Source organism: Stylophora pistillata, chromosome 1 (assembly GCF_964205215.1).
Source record: "Stylophora pistillata chromosome 1, jaStyPist1.2, whole genome shotgun sequence".
Classification (NCBI taxonomy): domain Eukaryota; kingdom Metazoa; phylum Cnidaria; class Anthozoa; order Scleractinia; family Pocilloporidae; genus Stylophora; species Stylophora pistillata.
The window spans coordinates 53,414,483-53,429,419 of NC_142519.1; the positions used below are offsets into that span (position 1 = coordinate 53,414,483).

At 39.7% G+C, this 14,937-nt stretch overlaps 1 protein-coding gene across 1 annotated transcript; it reads left to right on the forward strand.

Moving 5' to 3' along the window:
* The first annotated feature begins 7,840 nt into the window (after nt 1-7,840).
* LOC148743093 (uncharacterized) lies at nt 7,841-8,524 on the forward strand. Its single transcript, XM_088749934.1, has one exon. It carries the CDS (start codon nt 7,841-7,843, stop codon nt 8,522-8,524), a length of 684 nt encoding a protein of 227 aa, XP_088606060.1.
* Nucleotides 8,525-14,937: the final 6,413 nt, after the last annotated feature.

Consider the following 14,937-nt stretch of genomic DNA (forward strand, 5'->3'; position numbering starts at 1 on the left):
GCTAAGGTCAAACCTTAAATTCTTGGCATATCTTTTACGCAGGTCCTTACATGAGAATCAGATAGCAGAACTACCACCCGGAGTCTTCCATACCAACTTCAAGTTAATAAATCTGTAAGTTAAAAACTCAAGACTTTAAAGATTAGTTCGATATGTTCTTTTTTCTTTTTTCCCGCCAATTGCCTGCTTTTTTGCTATTTGAAAATTTCGAGCACAAATTTCTTCTGGCTAAAATGGCCTTTTTTTTCATGGCAAACAAAACGAGGCCAGGGATGGTTATATAGTAACAAACCATAGCAGTCTCTCAAGAAACCAAATTTACTATTTAGGCATAAATCTTTACAAAAGTAATCAGGCTTGACAGGCTGGGGACTTATCATTCTCAATGGCAAGGAATAAAATGTTTGATCCACTAAATTAAAATGCATGCAGTGAAAAGACTACATATCACCATGCATTTTGTGGTATGAAATGAGTTGCTGTGCTTTCCTGTGGCGAAAAGAACCACTTGATATTTAAATAGAGCCAACCATCGCATAGTGCTTTAGTGTAGTTGGGATTCTCGTCTTATTAGTATGAACCGCTTGCATTTGGTTGGCATTTTTTCAATGTCAAGTACTCGAGATTAAGTGCACCAGACCATACTTGTGGTTGTCCTCAGTGTTGAGACTAAGGAATTCACTGAGCTTAGGCTGGCTTATAGAGTGTCAGTTAAAACCAACTCAATAATATTGATCTTTTTATGGCCTATATTATTCATCTGATAATGTACCATTTGTGGAAAATATGAATTACTTTGTAGGAGGCTACGTAATAACAAGATTGGGAGGTTACCTGATGACCTGTTTACTTCACTAGTTGAGCTTCAGAAGCTGTAAGTGAGGATTCTTACTTTATATTTATTTTCCCTTGAAAGGATAACACTTTTCTTGGAAAGGTTTTGCGTAAGGTGTTTATTGGTGTTTGTTAGGTCCTCAGCGAGTTAGTGTCCCTTTCCAAAAGTGCGAAAAAAAATTGCGAATACGAAAGAATGTTACTTAGTGGCAACAATGCTTAAGATTTATGACTTCATTCTTACATCCAGAGAAAATTTTTCCGTAGGGATTGGGTAACAATCAGATTGGAGAAAATGTCTTTCCTTTTTTGACCCTAAAGTACAATTTTCCTCTTTCCTTTAATTTGTATTCTTTTTGTGTTCACGCGCAGCGCGCGTGACTTTACAAATTAGTCAATCAGTTTAAAGAACTTTAACGTTTACACTGCAAAATTGACGTGGACAATTTTTTCTCGTGCATGTTTCGTTGTTTTGTTTTTATGGAGTCGTTTACCGTTTTTGAGCTTTCGTTGAAGGAAATTTGTTATCCCTTAGTTTGGAATTATGAGAAGTTTCTCAGTTTTTGTTCAATCAGAATGTTGTGGTTTGTTTAATACATAATTCTGCGGAGTTTCGACCGTAGCCTCTTGCTTCGTCATAGAACTTTTTACACAGATAATGGGGGTACTTTTCGGAGTGTTTAATGACAGCACCAAAATTATCCAAATGCTAGTTAATAATTATTTTACGAGAGCAAGTCGCATGTGAGATGGTAAATGTGAGATGAATAACCAACAAGCCCCGAGTTGTTGGTAAAAGTCTTAAATTTGGACAAAGAACGAAAAAAGGAAGCTACTTCCTTTCCAAATGGAGAAGAGTTCCAATAGCTTCAGCTCAAGTTATCGAGCCCTTTTCTAGTAAGAATTTTTGATCTAATGCTAACCGCTGGAATTTTCAGTTCATAGATAAACAAAACCCAGACAGCCGCTCTCCCCTTTACCCCTCTATGACCTATCACAGCCTTGTTGTATCTTTTTGACACAAATAACATTGACGACACTACAAAGCTTCATGAAACAAACTAGCCCTATGGAAAATTGGTTCGCAACATTCTGTTCTAGTATCATACATCAGCAAGACCGGTAAAAACCGGTACGAATGACAAGATTTATAATAAACGAGTAGCAAGAGTCAATATAGTTTTGGGAACGATTATGTCGCAGAAAAAGTGCTACTCTATAAACACCATTGGGTTTCTGTTCTATGTTAAACTTCGAAACTCACTATTACAACCACAAACTGACTCTGAACCTAAAATATTAACTTAAAACAGACCGTAAATTCGGGGTAAACTTCTTTTTGTAGGTACTTAGAGAACAATGAGATAGCAGAGTTACCACCTGGAGTCTTCAATAACAACAGGAAGTTGACTGAACTGTAAGTAAAATATTCATGTTCCCGCTAAGTGACTGGCTGCACGCCCTTAGCCAAATTTGTACTAAAATAGACTTCGCTATTAATAGCAAGCAAAAGGGGGTCTAGGATAGTTAAAAATGGAAGCAGTAAACAAAGAATTAGCCATTGTTCCGTCCAACAGAGGACCAAAGAGCCAGTACAGAGGAAGGACCGTATTAATGACACAATTTGATGTAAATTACTTAAAAAAAAATGGGTCCGAATAATCCATACAGCAAGGACTACATACAAATAATACATATGGACTTTTTGTCTACAATTGATGCACTTGCAGAAACTCGCGTGGCAAACAAACTAGCGTTCACCTTATGGAAAATGAAGGCTGAATTCACGGAAAACGCAGCATTTTACTAACGTTTACCCGTGGGTTGCTAACGGAAAATCCGACGTTCTCTGTGTGTTTTCGCATCGGTAAATCCCAGTATTCGTTGAATTATTCGGTAGTTTTCCTTCGCGGTAAACAATTTATTTTTCCGGCATTAACCGCTAGGGTAACGCACGGTAAACAGTTTGTTTTCTTTTTGTTCATTGCCATTTTTTTGAGTAAACGACAACGTATTCACCGGAGTTAACGGCTTTAAAACACGCATTTCCCGGGAAGGTTAATGGGTGTAAATACAGGAAAACGTAATGTTTTCCTGTGTAAGCCGTTCGTATAACGCATAGAAAATGTCTTGTTTTCTTCTGTTCGCAAATATTCTTCACCCGGTGAGCCATACGTTCAAAAGAGTTATCCGGTCGAAAGCATGCATTTTCCAATATTTTTCCGCGATGGTGAATTCGAGAAAATTCGTTGAAACGCATTTTCCGACGTTTTACCATTTACATGCATTGCTGATCGGTTGACGTATGAAAAATACCATGTATTCTGCCATTCACAGCCGTTTTGCGATTTTAACGTTATTTTCACTGGAGTTAACCAGAAAGCATGCATTATCCGGTGTTTTCTGCGATGGTGAAATCGTGCAAGGCTTGCATTTTCCCGCGTTTACCGCCGCTCGTTTAATCGTTGCTCGACCCAATAAAGTGCAAGTGAACCCAACTGCCTGAACCACCAAAATGACCCGATTAGCTCAATTTCCTTAAATGATCCAAACGGCTCAAATGACTGAATTGCCCCAAATGACCTAATAGGGGTCAATCTTCTAAAATATTAGACAAGATATTCACTGGCGTATTTATGGAGCAGAATTAAGAGCAAGAAATAATAAGCACGATCGACGAACATCTTGTTTTCAGGGCGTTGACCGTCATCATTTCCCAGAATAAACACTGAAAATGCATTGCTCGGATGCGTTGGAAAACAGCTGAAAAACGTTCCAGAAAACGAACTATTCATTAGCGTTTCTATGAGGCAATAAAACAATCGACGAATATCGTGTGTTCTTGCCGTTCATCATTAGTAATTCTGCGTGAAAACGGCTGGAAGACGCAGCGCTCGTGCGCTCATGAATACTGCAAAAAATCGAACAGGAAAACAGTGCAAGTTGTTCACGAGCGTTTCAATACCGCAGGAAAACAATAGACGAGGAACACGTCTTCATGGCCTAATCACGGTCGTTAGTAATTCTTTGAGAAAACGCTCGGCAAATGCAGCGTTCGCACCCTTAGGAAAACAATAGAAAAACGTTCAGGAAGACAAGCCATACAGCAGCGTTTTTGTGGAGCAGGGAAACAATGGACAAACATCATGTTTTCATGGTATTCACCATAAGTTATTCTGTGAGAAAACGCTTGGCAAGTACTGCGTCCTTGTGCTTGGGAAAAATATAGAAAAATGTTCAGGAAAACAAGCTATACACTATTCTCGTGGAGCAGGAAAACAATCAACAAACATCATCAAAGTTTGTGAATATATGATAGTCATATATTTGAATTGTGGTCAAAGAACGAGTATGAGAGCGATCTTTGCAGTAACGAACATCACTTAAGCAGTTGATTTAGCACTTCACGGATTTATTTCAGACCAATCTAGTGACCAGCTCCCAGCTGGCGTGTTAGCCCAGTTGGTGGAGCACTGCATCAGTATCGCAAAGGTCATGGGTTCGTACCTCATAGAGGTCAGAATTTTTTCAGCCCTCATTTTCACTACTGCTTCAGTAGTGTTCATTACTGCGTATCAAACTTTGCCTATTATTTTGGTTAGGATTTTTTAAGACAATGAAGCTTTTCTTATCTGTCCTTTGGGATTTTTCTCTTTGGTGAGGCGAACTTAGACTCGGTTTAACTCGGCTCTATTTCGCAAATTTTGAATGATGACATTTTGGTTCCCCACGGGAGCCTACTAGGGAAAACACAGACAGATTAGCAGGAGGTGAGTTAGTAAATGTCGCTACCTCGACAGGACGCGTCTGTTACGTTGATTCACAGTACGCGATTCGAATTGTAATCATGGCGTAAGCTTATCGCATGCGATAGAGTCCCAACGTGTAATGCTCCACTCAGTACACAGTATATAAATAAAATATGCATGAAATATAAAGTTTACGACGTATTTTATCAGTAAAAGTAATTTACTCCAGTCATGTTTTTGCGCGCAAGCGTTCTCGGGAAGCTGGGCCGGGAGCGATCTGTTTTCCATTTGCGTTAAATTTGTTGTTTTAAATTTCTTTTTGTTTTGCCCACGCGACGCCGTTTTAAAATAAACAGAGGGCAGGCAAAAAAAACCTGATCCTGAAAAAAAAAGGAAAGAAAACTGCGTGCGTTCTTTTTTCAACCACTGACGCAAGGAATGTAAAAGAAACAGTGCTGTTGTTGTCAAGCCTCAGGAACAAAGCAAGAGTGATTTCACACCTTACGTTTGAGTGATGTCACTTTTCGGACAGGGCCCAGATAGTTTGAAAGAACATATTTATCCTTCGTTTAGCGCGCAAAGCGACAGACTACAACGTGGAAAACAATGTGCTCATCACGTTAAAAAAATTCTTCTACCCACAAATTAAGAAAACCACTAAATCACAAACAATGAGCTTTTAACCTTACACTTTGCAATGCTAAAGTCGTCTTTAAAATGAGAACAATAAGAACACTAATGCGGCCTTGAATTACTGTCAAATATTGTAACTACTGTATCGTAGAAGTCCGAGCTTTCGCCGCTCAACGGCATCATCTAGAACAGATGAGATAAAATATTCCGCGAGGGCTGAAAAAAGGGAGAAAGGTGTCACTATACTAATGAGCTAGTGTCACTGTGAGGGGCTACAGTGTGGTATGGGAGGCGTTAGAACAATAGGTCCGCGAATTGGATGTATTCTTCTCAGGAGTTAAGTGTAGGTTATGTGCGCTTGTCAAATACTTTGAAGACTTCGTAAATCTTACTCACAGTGTTAGCTTTACGCCCAGTGGCAAGCTGTAGAAAGCGATTTCTGACTCCGGATTAGGTTCGCGAGCCTTTTTATGCCATTGTTGAACTTTAGAAGAATACCCTTAATTAATCTGCCCGCTTGCCGCCTCCCTTTATTTATAAACGTTGACAGGGTGTAACTACAACAGGTCATGTTTAACTTTTATAATCGCATGGCAGGTTATAAATGGCGTTAACGAAATCGAGGGAAGGGGAAAAAGAGGAGGGATAGAGCCTTGTTTCACTGTTTCACAAAGTTCCCCGGTAGCATACGTTGAAGCCGATTTGGGTACAAGTTTGATCTCCGCTTGTTGTTAAACAAGCCAGTTTACATTCTTAGAGATATAAACTGTACTGTATTACAACCTGATCTGCCCGAATCTCAGGCATTAACAAGCTTCTGTTCCACCTACAACCTGGAACAACTCATCTCAAGTGCAACTCGCACTATAGAGCCAACAATGTCCCTGATTGAAGTTATCATGGCCTCAAACTCCAAGCATGTTATTAAATCGAGCGTACTTCGCTCTTCGATAAGCGACCACGACCTTGCTTACGTTACTCTGAGATTAAAAAGGGAACGTAAATCAGCAGCATTCGTCACGAAGAGGAGCTTTAAAGAATATTCTAAAGAAAAATTTTCAAAAGAAGTTAGTTTTGCACCATGGTTAGTTGTGGATATTTTTGACGATTCAGATGATAAATAGTACATCTTTAACTCTTTGTTTAATCAAATGTTGGATGAACACGCGCCTGTGAAAACCTTTCGCATAAAGGGGAAGCCAAACCCTTACATTACAGACGAAATCCGCCAGCTTATGGCTACTAGAGATAGCTGGTAACGTGAATTCAAGCGAACAAAAGACTACTAGTCTCTTCGGAGTTCTATTGTTATCGCTATTGTTTTAATTGAACAAAGACTGAATACATAATTAATGTATGGGGTTATATGGTACTCTTGCCAGAAATCCGAGTTCGTTTCACAGCAAATTCAAGACAACAAGAATAATAGTAACACCATGTGGAAGGCAATTCGTAGTTGTATTCCAAAAAACTCTCGACTAAACCTCAGAATACCCGCCCATATCATTTACATGTCATTGAATAAGAATAGCGTCTATTGTGTTATACCTCAGTTTTCAAAGCCTCCCGACATATGTAAATGATGTGGACGGGTATTCTGAAGTTGCTCCAAAATCTCAATCAAAGATGACTTTTTCAAAGGACAGCGAAGTTGTTGCTAATGAATTCAAAAATTTTCTTGCATCCGTGGGCAAGAACACAGCCGAGAAAGTCAATTCAATGGCAGAGCAATTCAACGTCTTTGTCCCTAAAGAATATCTGGAGTTAGAACAATTTTCATTTGACGATTGTGTGAGTTGTGATCAAGTGGAACGTGTTATTTCCTCTATGTCATCAAATAGAGCTCCTGGAATCGACAAAATTCACATGTATGTTATCAAAGATTGCCTACCATTTATACTGCCATCAGTCACTTCAGTTGTTAATGCCACATTCAAATCATCTCAGTTTACGATCCACTGGAAAAAAGCTAAAGTTGTTCCTATTTTAAAGGAAGGTGACCCAGAAATTCCAAGTAATAATCGGCCTATCTCGCTTTTGCCAATGCTATCTAAAGTTTGCGAGAGGGTCGCCCATTACCAACTCAACTCATATTTGTCGATTAATCAACGACTGAGCTCTAAACAAATGGGGAATACGAAATGGGACTCAACTGAAACTTCTGTTATCCTTACAACTGATTCCATAATGGAAGGTATTGACAGAAAGAGACTTTCTGCAATTGTTCTACTCGATTTCAGTAAAGCCTTTGATTCCATCAACCACAGTGTTCTTATGGCATAGCTACAGGACGTTGGGCTTTTGGCCCAAGCCATTAAGTGGTTCAACAGCTATCTGTCTCCTCGATACGAAACCGTAAGGATTGACTCGTGCCCCAGCGGAGTACTCTGGGTCCACTTCTTTTCAATATTTATATTAACGACCCTCCAAGTATTGCCACATCTTGTAGTACTCAATGCTATGTGGATGATACTAAACTACTCTTGACGTTCAGCCTTGACAATAAAGAAAATGCCATCTGCAAGCTTAATGATGACCTAAGTAAAATATCTAACTGGACATTTGTGAACTTTCTTTTACTAATTCCCGAATAAACCAATCTTGTCATCTTTGGAAGTAGAACAATGACAGCCAAAGTTGGAGACTTCCGTCTAACACTTTTGGGAAAAGAGCTCCTGCCTGTCGATTGTGCCAAGGACTTGGGAGTGATGCTTGACTCAAACCTTACATACAGAGATCATGTGAAGTCAACAGTTGCTAGTTGCATGTCCAGGCTGGGACAAATCAACCGTGTGAAGCATGCATTCAACAAAGATACATTAAAAATCCTGATAAACGCATTAGTTTTTGGCAAACTGTATTATTGCTCCAACGTATGGTATAACACTACTGAAAATAATTTAAATAGAATCCAAGCTGTACAAAATTTCGCTGGCCGTATTTTATGCGACAAAAAGAAATACGACCATATTACACCAATTCTTAAACAATTGCACTGGATACCAATAAGACAACAACTGTACTACCGTAATGCAATTCTGGCTTTCAAATGCATGACTGGGTGCGCGCCTGAGGCCCTGACTTCACTTTTTGTTCAAAGATCAAAAATCTTAACACGTTCGACAAGGAACTCACAGAAACTACAGATCCTACTTTGCAAGACAGCAACCGGTCAAAGATCCTTCCACTATAGAACTGTTAGCCTCTGGAACGGTCTGGATACAGAACTGAAACTTGCCGCGAACATTGATATGTTTAAAAGAAAACTCAAATCTTTGCTTATTTCTGAATTTTTGAAATCTGATTAGTACTTCTGATTAGAATAGCTATTTATTTATTTATTTTTTTATTATTTTTTATTTTTTTAACCAAACGTATACATATGTTTTTATATATATTCTTAGATTATATCATATTAGATGTTGTGATTAATTAATTTTATTTGAATGTATAGTCAGTAATTTATATATTGTTTTTGAAAAGCCCCATTGGGGAGGCGACAGTAAAGTATGTATGTATGTATACACTGTTACAGTGCTAAGTTTACGAAGGAAAAGTGAGGTCACTCAAACGTAAAAAGGTGTGAAGTCAAACTTTCTTTGTTCCCTTCGGCTTGAGGACAAAGTGTTTTCTTTTATATTCATTGCGTTGAATACTCTAAACTGCCGGCACGCTGTTAGTTAAAAAAGAGGTAATTTTCAGGATCAGTTTTTACTATCCGCCCTCCGTGTTTCTTAAGTTGGCACCAAATTTTATAATCATATTGCACGTTATAAAATGGAGTTAAGGAAAATGAGCGAAAGGGAAAAGCGGAGGATTTGAACTTTGTTTCACTGTTAGAGTTCTTAGCATGATAGCGGTTTGTTATTCAAATACAAATAACTTCCAAGTTTGATTGTGAAAGTGCTGCTACTCTTCCTAGTAGACTGCGACTAGACTAGCTCTAGAGTAACGTTTTTGAATGAACATCACGTAATACGTAAAGTCAGGTGCATTTCAACGTACTACGTGATTGGTTTGAAACAAACTCACAACATTACTCTAAAAAAGCGGCAAAAAAAATAACATTCGTTGGGTGCAGCGGTCCACTAGGAAGACAAGTATCGTGGCCAGAAACATTCTCGTCTAAATAGCCGTTTTCGCTTGTCTTAGCCTGCTCAATGGGCCCGAAAAGATCAGATGACTTGTAGAAGTTGTATTTAGCCTAGGAGAGTTTGAATTAGGGAAGAAGCTGCAGTTGGAATGGTTCTCGTGTGTTCGAAAAGTTTTAATCAACATTCAGAGACGTCATATCAAAGCTATTATGCGTAAGTTTTCGCTTACTTATCGTCCAGACCTCGCTCTTCTTGTCACAAACCTCCCCACCCCACCCCCTTTAGATGTGTCTAGGCTGCGACAATCATTACTACACCCTCACCCACAAAGGCTGCGTTTGTAACACTAATCGCTTCCGAAGAAATTTGAATTTCGCGCTCGGTGAGCTGGCTACGCGCCGGTAATTACTAACCTTTGTCTTGCGAGCAATAGAAACCCTTTCCTTCAAACAATAGATAAGGACATATAAGGAGCGAAAGCTTGACTTATTGTGCAGCCAAAATCCCATCCAAATAATTTTTTACAGCCCTCATTTTCACTACTGCTTCAGTAGTGTTCGTTACTGCGAAGAGCATTCTCATACCCGTTCTTTAATCGCAGTTCAAATATATGACTTTCATATTTTCAGAAACGTTGATTCATCAATTGTCGACGGGTTTATTATGAACCAAAATAATGATCACCCGGCCCAGTTGGCTTGTGAGCTTAGGTGATAGAGCACTGCATCTGTATCGCAGAGATCATGGATTCGAATCCCGTACGGGCCTGAATTTATTTCAGGCCTCATTTCACTACCGCTTAGGAGTGCGTGTCCACAAAAATCAAAAATTGAGCAGCAAATTTTAAAATTTCAGAATCGCCCAAACTTTGGCTATTAGTAGTCCATATTGAACTATTTATCGCTATTGGGTCCATTTGCCAAATGGTGTTTTCTTTCGGCAGAAAATGACGATACCCGATTTCAGGGCCAAGTATTGAAAAATTAGGCTAAAAATTAGCCATCTTGAAGCTGACGGCTTGCCGTAACTTTAAATACAGAAGACATCCAGTTGCAATCAGCTTATTTTGTAATGTTTGCAGGTTTCATATTATAATTCCTATGACATTTGAAAAACAATAAGGTATTGACTGAGACCTGAAAGGAAGCCCTCTGTTTTCCATGGAAATAACTAGAAAACTTCAAAAAAGAATTTACCCTACTACCTTTATCACAAATCAAATGAAAATCTTTATTAAGAATGCAGAAGAGATGGGATGTTAGCTGATATAACTTTTTTTTCTGGGGAATTTAGGTTGTGCTAGGTGAAAGTGTACTCAAAATTGCAATTTTTCGGGAAATCTAACAAGAGATTACGTGACAGACCGTGACAAACAGCTCTCTCTTTCCAGCCCAAAGTTAAAAACTCGGTTAAAATATATCTTCTTGTTGTTGCGGAGCTTTTTTTTTTTTTTTTTTAATGTTTTGAGAAAATACAGCAGCTAATGGACTGCTTGTTTTATCACTAACTTGTATAATATTTTTATGTGAACAGTGCATAATTATGCAGCACATTTACAGTATTTTTTCAGGTGAATGATGCTGCTTTACCGGTACAAGAGTTAATTAATTGATACCATTTATACTTTTAAAGCAGCCGCCAGCTGGAGATAATTTATGGTTTAGAGAATCAAGATTTCATCACTGATCACTAGGGGCTACGCAATTGTTGATCTAAAAGCCTTGAAATGAACTATTTATCATTGTTCTTATGGTTGCTAATCATAAACAGGCTGTGATCCCAATTAAATTATAGGGAATTTTTCCAACGGCCTGTCGCACGGTATGCAACTCAGCAATGGCGTTCTCATGCTCCTTTCAGAGAATAACTGGAAAAGACTGCTCGTTTGATAGGTTAGATAAAAGCAAGAGCTTTAAAATTCTTACTTTACGCAATTGTTCAAAGAAGATTTCGAATCATTGTTCTCACTGGTCATTTTCTGGAGTGAAAACGGAAAGTGAAATTATACTTGGTAGAGTGGGTGTTTTCCGCGAGGACGAGACGCAGAGCTTAGACACAATCTGCCCACACCACTGGCGTGAACTCGGACCTGGCTGGCGGCGAGACACTTCCACGTGCTGTGTGCCACAAATCTTATCCCAACATGGAGCAAATGGAAAAGCGGTTCGCGCAATTTCGAAAACGGTGAATTAATTCTCAGGTTCATGTTTCCAAAAGCTCCGCTCCCTGATCACTGTAGAGAATACGCTCTGAGTGATCCTGACGACCCAAATTATTCTGTGACTTGTGGCCACGCCCATTGTGACAGCTGTGACCGCTGCTTGCTTGTCTCGTCTGTGATGAGGGAGATTGAGGAAGGTTTAGAAACGGCTGAATGCTCGGAAAATGGAAAAAAAGAACTATCTTTTTTTATTTCCCAAGCCAAAAAGAGTATTGAATGCTGGAAAGCCCATTTATTGCGGTCTATAAATCAGAATGAATGCAGAATTGACATCATGAGCGGCCTCAGCGCCCCATTCATTTCTCTAGTACTTGACTGGGTGATGAAATATCTTCCACGTAAGTTCCGGGAAAGCCAGTCGGATTGGTTTAGTAAAAGAGGTATATCTTAGCATATACCAGTGGCGATTAAATGCAACAGTGGAGAAATGGAGATGATGACATTTGTTCATGTGTTTGAGACTCAAAGACTATTATGCCAGAACTGCAGACCATCTATATTCTAAGCTACAACGCTGACTCTGATTGCACAGACTCTGATTACAGCTCCTCAGATTGCCAAACGTCATGACCTTCAGATCTCTCGGATTGACTTTTCTGAGCCACAGGGAGTCGAGGAAAGGGCGCTTGCGATCGCAAGGCAGCCACTATAAAGTCACACATGGCGAAATATCTGAATTCTGGACACGAGATTGAGATTACTGCACAGATGAAAAAAGCTATGGAGTCTTCCAGGGGTGTGCGCGGCGTAAGTGTGAAGGTGTGCAGTCCTCCCAATGCTCCATCCATCAAGAGTTTCAAGTGGGAGAAAGTGAGTTTTGTCAGAAACCTTAGCTACGGCCAGGAAGGGATAAGAACGTGGAGAGCCTACGACATTGGCCCTGGAAAAAGTATTCCCTGGTCAAACTACGATGTCCCTGAACAATCGGAACTGCCGACGATGGAGATCAGGCCCTCGACCAGCGAGACTATCGCAAGCTTTGTTCCAGTAGTACTCAGACGAATGGATGGCCGAGCCCCCCCAACTCCGATTGTGTAGATGAGTCTTAAGATGAGTCAGGCGTTGATGTTGATGTTGCTAACAATTGTCCATTATTTACATGCGTAGAAGAGGGATGTGTCAAGACGTTTATACGGCATTCATGGCTGGTTCAACACTTGGGCTATGGAAAGCACAAGCGTGTTCTAGAGTATGAAACGCTTTTTGACAGGGCCAAGATAGAATACACGACTAATCTGGATTGTGGCGCGACTAAATGCCCAACGGTCCTTGGAGGTAGTAAACCATCACTACCAACTGTGCCCACTACTCTTCCGATGGGATGGGCACTGAAATCGACACAGTCCCGTAGTACAAAGGTTACTGACAATCAAAAGCAGTACCTCAATTCCAAGTTTCAAAATGGAGAGAGAACAGGGAAGACAGGCGGACCCGACTGATGAAGTCTCTAAAGCCATGAGGAATGCAAAAGATAGCAATGGGGAGAGACTATTTAGCTATGGGAATTTTCTCACAAACCAGCAAATTAGCAGTTACTTTTCTCGCCTTGCTTCTAAGCCAGCATTCAGCATTCACATTTAATCATATATGACCCCTACAACTGTGAGTTAGCTTTGAACTCTTAGCTCGGCCCCTTTTCTGAACCTATGTTACGGGGTATCTGTGAATCCTTTGGTCTTGACATATCGGAAATTACAGTTCTAAGTAAAAAGCCATTTGTGGCCTTGCTCTCAAACCTGGTACAAGGCTGTACCTGTAGCTGTGGCAAACGCTCATAACTGTAGTCGGTACACGTTATTACTACCTGGCAGCTCGATTTCATCGTATCTGGCCACCAAAATGATTCTCGTCATTTTTTGGCGAAACACCGAGTTATTTGACAAATGAACCTTATTTAGAGATAAATACTATTATAGGGACGACTGATAGCCGGAGTTTGAACAATTTCGAGTTTTCACATTTTTGCTCCTAATTTACGACTTCGTTTGATCCTTGGAGACATTCGCTCTTAGTTTGTTGTAAAATTGAGAAGTATCTGTTCTGTAACATATACTTTGGTGTCTAGTATCTAAGTTAGTTGTTGCGAAAATTTTTTATGAATGGTTTGTAGAAGGCGTGTAAGCCAATTAAAAAACACAGTCGCGTAAACAAACCCACTTGAAAGCCAATTTACCGTAGGAAAAAATAAACCAGTCAACCTCGGGATTGAAAATGCTGCCCGAGTCTTGCGACCTCGGGAAGAATTTTCAAGCCCGAGGTTGACCAGCTTACGGTTTTTCACTATATGGACTTCCCACCCGGCAAACCACACGAGCACGTTAACATATACATGTTAAAGATAACAATAAAACAAGAATAACGATAAAAACGAAAAGAAAAAAATTAATACATGCAAATAGCAGGACTCAACTACCACAGGAATGACCATTATATTTTCAATGAGCTTTTTCGTTGAGCATGGGCGGAAATAATAGATCTGTCTGTCACGGTCGGTCGCAAAATGTCTTGTTTGATTTTGCGAATATGTGCAAGTTTAAGCGCTCTCATTAACTACAGCCTTATTTCCCCAGAACAAAAGTCATATCAGTGAAAAGCCCGATTGTAAAGGGGAGTGACCCCTAAGTTTAATTTAATTTGTGATAAAGGTAGTAGGGTAAAATTGTTTTTTCAAGCAAGGAAGTAATTTCCATAAAGCCTGAACATGGGGGGATCTTTCAGGTCTCGCACAATGTCAGATTTCTTTTCAAATGTCATCGAAATTACAGTGCAAAACCTGGAAAAGTTTTGAAATAAGCTGATTGCGTGTGAATATCTTCTGGCTCTTTATTTAAGGCATCAGCTTTTCTTGAAAATTGCTAGTTCCCAAGCCTAATTTGCTCACCGTCTGGCCCTAAAATTTAGTATCGCCATTTTCCGCCAAAACAAAAATCTATTCGAGAAATGAAGCACAAAGCGATGAATAGTTCAGTATGGACTATCATTACATGACTCGGGCAGTCAGAGGGCCAATAACTAAAATCAACCAATCTAAATGCTCTATTGCCGGTCAATATTCTCTCAGTATTGGACCGGCATTGTCCCGAATGGTCCCGAATGATACCGCTCTTGTGTCCCTTCGAACTTCAGTCGTATAATAAATCTCTTATTAACCAAGCTTGCTCGGGACCGTAATGGAAGAATATCGGCCCTCGGTCTTTTTTTTACGGACTGAGCACAGCGAGGTCCGTACTGTCAAGACCTCGTGCCGATATTCTCCCCGTACGGCCCTCGCGCTTGGTTAATAAGATATATTTAGTAGCCGGAGTTTGAGCAAATTTCGCTTTTCCCTTTTTTGCCGCTAGTTTCCGATTTTGTTTGATTCTTGTTGACAATCACTCTTAAGTCATGTTTGTTACTGCGAAGATTG